The sequence below is a fragment of the Antrostomus carolinensis genome, unplaced genomic scaffold, assembly GCF_000700745.2.
Source record: "Antrostomus carolinensis isolate BGI_N321 unplaced genomic scaffold, ASM70074v2 scaffold7853, whole genome shotgun sequence".
In the NCBI taxonomy this organism is placed as follows: Eukaryota; Metazoa; Chordata; class Aves; order Caprimulgiformes; family Caprimulgidae; genus Antrostomus; species Antrostomus carolinensis.
In genome coordinates, this window is record NW_010307193.1 from 1 (window position 1) to 4,543 (window position 4,543).

At 44.2% G+C, this 4,543-nt stretch overlaps 1 protein-coding gene across 1 annotated transcript; it reads right to left on the reverse strand.

Annotated features, from left to right (window-relative positions):
- Window positions 1-480: 480 nt before the first annotated feature.
- On the reverse strand, window positions 481-3,548 carry LOC104522921 (cyclin-T1-like; the record flags this gene model as incomplete). The annotated part of the gene is made up of 4 exons (XM_010165338.1): window positions 481-526; window positions 893-955; window positions 2,434-2,494; window positions 3,420-3,548. Coding segments are annotated over 4 exons (299 nt in total), but the record flags the coding sequence as incomplete, so codon positions are not given.
- Between the last annotated feature and the right edge of the window lie 995 nt (window positions 3,549-4,543).

The window sequence follows — 4,543 nt, forward strand, 5'->3', positions numbered from 1 at the left end:
AGATGATTGTTTTCTCTTGTAATGCCTCAAGTTTGCATCCAACTACTTTTTTCTTCCTCCCTCACACTCTAGATCAGCCTTTTTTAGGGTACAGATTGTATCTGTTGACAATTTGCACGGCACCTAGTTCAGTGAAAACCTGACATGTAGGTAGTAAGCAAGCAAAAAAATTTATATATTCATTTCAAGCCTATTTTTAGTGTTGTTTTTTGGGGGTTTTTTTATAAATTTTCACAACTAACTCCCCACAAAAGAAAGCAGTGAAGTTCCTGAGCATCCCATCAGCCTCTGGTTGATTTTGCAGCTGGTTCTGACCAGCAGCTACCAAGATTCCTGCTCTTTCTTGAACCAAACTGAGGGATCCTCAGTTGCTCACAGGCTGATCAATGTCCTAAGGGTCACCAGCAGCACATCTCCTCCAGTTAAGACCCCATCCCCACCCCACCCTGGTGAAATATGAATCAATTGTAAAATAATAACCTGTTAGTGGCCATGAAATAGGAAGTTTGGGCCAAGTCCTTGCTGGCTGAAAGAGAAAAGGAAAAAGCAGGGTGTTAGTCTGCATATCCTGACAAATATTATTGTATTTTACCACGAGAACCACAGGGCTCCCCCCACACACACCCCCCTCTGGAACCAGCACAGCTCCATTAACTACAGCACAGCTGGGAGGATTGGAGAGGTGAGTGTAGGCAGAGAGCTTTGTGTGGTTCAGCAGAGCCACAGCATCACCTCAGTCACTCACCACTGACCTTCATTATGGTCATTAAGGAGATTGACTGCAGGAGAAGTTCTCTCAGCTAAACAACGTGTTTTCTCACAGCTCTTCTCTATCAAACTGAGGTTACAGGAAGAAGAAACCACAACCCCCCTGAGACCTGATATCACTTACCTCGGACTAGCTGGGTGCACTTCACCACGTGGGTATGAGGATGGTCAATAGTGATCTCAAAACCTGGAAGAACACAAGATGTAGGACCATCAGGAAAGCAGCAGCACACGCTTTGCAGATCTATGAACCTCACGTTTCCTGCTCCTGGGGGGGGACAAGGGTTTCTCCCCGTCCCTCCTACAGCCCCTGCTCTCTGCTTGGAGGGAAGTGGGAATTAAAAGAGCCTGTTTTCCTGTATCCAGAAGATTTAAGTTCTCCAGTCATAAAACCAGAAGGTCACTGCTGCTTGCCAGACCTTCCAAGCAGCTAAATGACTTCTTGCACTTGGAAAAAAGACCTGACTGAAAACAAAAACAGCTATTAAGGATTTTTAAAAATAGCAGGACAAAGCCTCTTTTAACAGCAGCTGGGAGGAAGGAGAAGACAATGGCATGGGCTCAAAGGAATTTCTGTCACCCAAAAAGCTAAGAGGAAGCAGACTTTTTCCCTTTGAAGGACTAAAGACAACTGAACTCAACCCTGGCTTGGGTTTCCTGTTCAGTTTGGGCATTATGTTTTAAAGAAAAAAAATATAAGAATAAATTTCCAATGGGTCCATGTGTGCAACAGATTTGGTTCTTCCCACACAGAACATTCTCAAAGAACTCAAGGATGATTTAAAAGGCAACTGGAGAACCCCGGGGTCACAGTTTAACCACTGGTTTGCCAAGTTGGCGGCGTGTGACCCATCACCACACACCTGCCCCTTTGGGAGTCAGCAACTAGGGGTATTTCCCCCCAAAATCCAAGGTAGAAATAACAAAAGACTAATTGAATATTTTGTGGAGTGGAACTTTACCTACAAAAGTGCTTCTGAAATGGAACAGATGTTAGTAAAAACAAAGTTTTAACAGTACATTTTTAGAAAGGAAGAGGATACCGGATCCAACAGCCACAGCCCTCAACGTAGGCTCCTGCTTCTACTTCCAAAAACAAAACAAACCCCCAAACCTGTGGTTTTGGGGGTTTTTTTTTCCCCCCCTCTACATTCAGCTATCCAATCAAAATATTAAGTTTTAGGTTTTGTTAAGACATCTCTCAACACAAACTGTTTCCTGGCCACGGGATTAGAGCATTATTAAATTCATTATCAAATTTAACAGCACAAGAGAGGAGAGCAACCAGTGTGTCCTCACGTGGTACAAAACCTGTCTGGAGGGAGGGGAAGAGATGAGCCACACTTCCAACTCTTTCATTTCTCTGAGCATTGAACCTGACCATCAAATTAGACCTTGAGAAAAAAAAAAAAAAACAACAACAACAACAAACCTGATGTTAAAAAGGAAAAGGGAAGGAGTAGGTGTGAAAAATAATAATCAAAAATTAAAAATAATTTTAAAAAAATGAAGAGTTTGTTGCCTGGACTCTTGCTCTCCCACTGACCCAGCTGTACATCTGCCCTCCAGCTGTGGAGAAGACTGTGAGGTCAGGTTCTCTCTGCTCTCTGGAAGGTTCCTGGCTCTGGGATTCATGTGGCAGCCCGTCCGCTTGGAAAAACTTACCCAGGGTCTGCAGTATTATGCTCTCTAGAATGACCAGGTCTTGGGCTTGTTGCAGGTAAGCCTGGGGTTGAGAGGACAGGCAAGTTACTCATGATGAGGTACTCTGTATAAAGCCTGCACATTTCTAACAGCCTTTGCTCAGGGAGGCAAAAATAGCAAAAGAAGAATCTTGATGCTGGTCTGTAACTACTGGGGGGAGAGGGGGGGAAAAGGGGGGGTGTGTGGGGAACTGGCACAGATTTTCCCTGCCAGGAAAAGAGAAAGCAGAGTGCTGGGGTGCTCCCCTGCTAAATGCTTCTGCTATAGGGGATGGGATGGCTGCTTCAGGATGATCCACAGTGGCCCTTCTCAGTCCTGGTCCCTCACACTGCATGGGACAGTGACCCGAGCAGGACAGGAGAGGAATCAGCTGCTTTTGTTTAATTATTATTAATTATTTTCTTCTCCTTAACCTTTCCTGAATAAAATTACCCCTTTTTCAAGCAGGTTTGGCCACTCAGTTCCAGGCTGTCTTGAAAGATGGGGAATCAAAGGGCAACATTTTGAATTAAACCCACCATGAAAACATGTGTGGGGACAGAACAGAACCAAAGTGCAACACCACCACCACCTTCTGCTCTGCCACAGACACGACTCAATCGCAGCAGCCAACATCCACTCCTTCCTCAGAAGCTTTTTCTACCTTTCACACAGCACATTTGCAGCAGCACAAGCAGAAAAAGGGCAGAAGAAAGTTGGTCACAGAGCAGGAAAGAAGGAAAAAAAAAAAAAAAAGCCTTTTGATGGACAGAAACCCCCCCAAAAAAATAATAACAAATAAAGTTCTCAGGAGCATGAAGAGCAGTTGGGTTGGGAAACTGTCACTGAGCATCCCAGGACACAACCAGATTTAAGGAGAGGTTGTAACCACACAATTCAAGATACAACAAGCTCCTGCCATCCTCATTCCTCACAGCAGAGCCCAGTTCTTCCACCTCCACACTTACCTCGCTCTTCGTCTCCAGAGGAGGTTCCAAGGGATGCAGACAGGCGTGTGCTACCTTGATGACGTGCTCCAGCTTCCGAGGTTGTTCCTCCACTTTGGCTGCTAAGAACAGAGCTGCTGGTACCACAGCCTTCAGAGAGAGAGAAAAAAAATACATATATATATATATATATTTTTTAAAGTTAAAAAGCTCATACAAAATAATTGGTGTTCTAGCACAGCTTGTGATATGAGACAAACTTAAAGGGGAAGGACTTTTCATAAGGGCAGTTAATGACAGAACAAGGGGAAATGGGTTTAAGCTGAAGGAGGGGAGGTTTAGATGAGATATTAGGAAGAAGTTCTTCACTGTGAGGGTGGTCAGACACTGGAACAGGTTGCCCAAGGAAGTTGTAGATGCCCCCTCCCTGGAAGTGTTCTCGGCCAGGCTGGATGAGGCTTTGAGCAACCTGGTCTAGTAGAAGGTGTCCCTGCTGCTGGCAGGGGGGTTGGGACTGGATGATCTTTAAGGTCCCTCCCAACCCAAACCAGTCTGGGATTCTCTGATTCTAAGCTAAAGTCAGTTATTCATCCAGTGAATACACATTTTCATTGCCAACTGGCAGAGTTTAAAACCCCCCCAGGCTCAAGTTTGGGTTTTCCAAAGGGTTTGCTCACCCCCAGTAACAAAAACCACCCTCTGCATTCCTGACAAGAGATCTGGAGCTGAAATAATCACAATCCAGGCTAGAAAGTGACAGGGATGCTGAGAAAAGTCTGTTCAGCTCTAAGGAACGTGGTGGAGGTGAAGCTGCAGAGGGAAAAGCTCCAGGCCAGCGGGGGCTGGGTTGTCCCACTCAGTCTCTATCAACTCTTAAGGTTGGTTCTTTGCTCCAGTAACCATTGATCTGCAATTTTCATCTCAAGGGATAAAATACTCTGCTGAGTTTATAAAAACTGTTATAAAAAATTAATTGTAAAAGATAAAGTGTTGGCAGAAATGTCAGCTTTTTTATTTAAATAAAAAATAGGCATTTTATCTATTTAAATAAAACTTCTTGTTATAAGTTGTTCCAGTTCTGAAGGGGGGGGGGAAAAAAAGCCTGATGAGAATAAAAATTCAAAGTTACAGGAGAAAATTCAAAG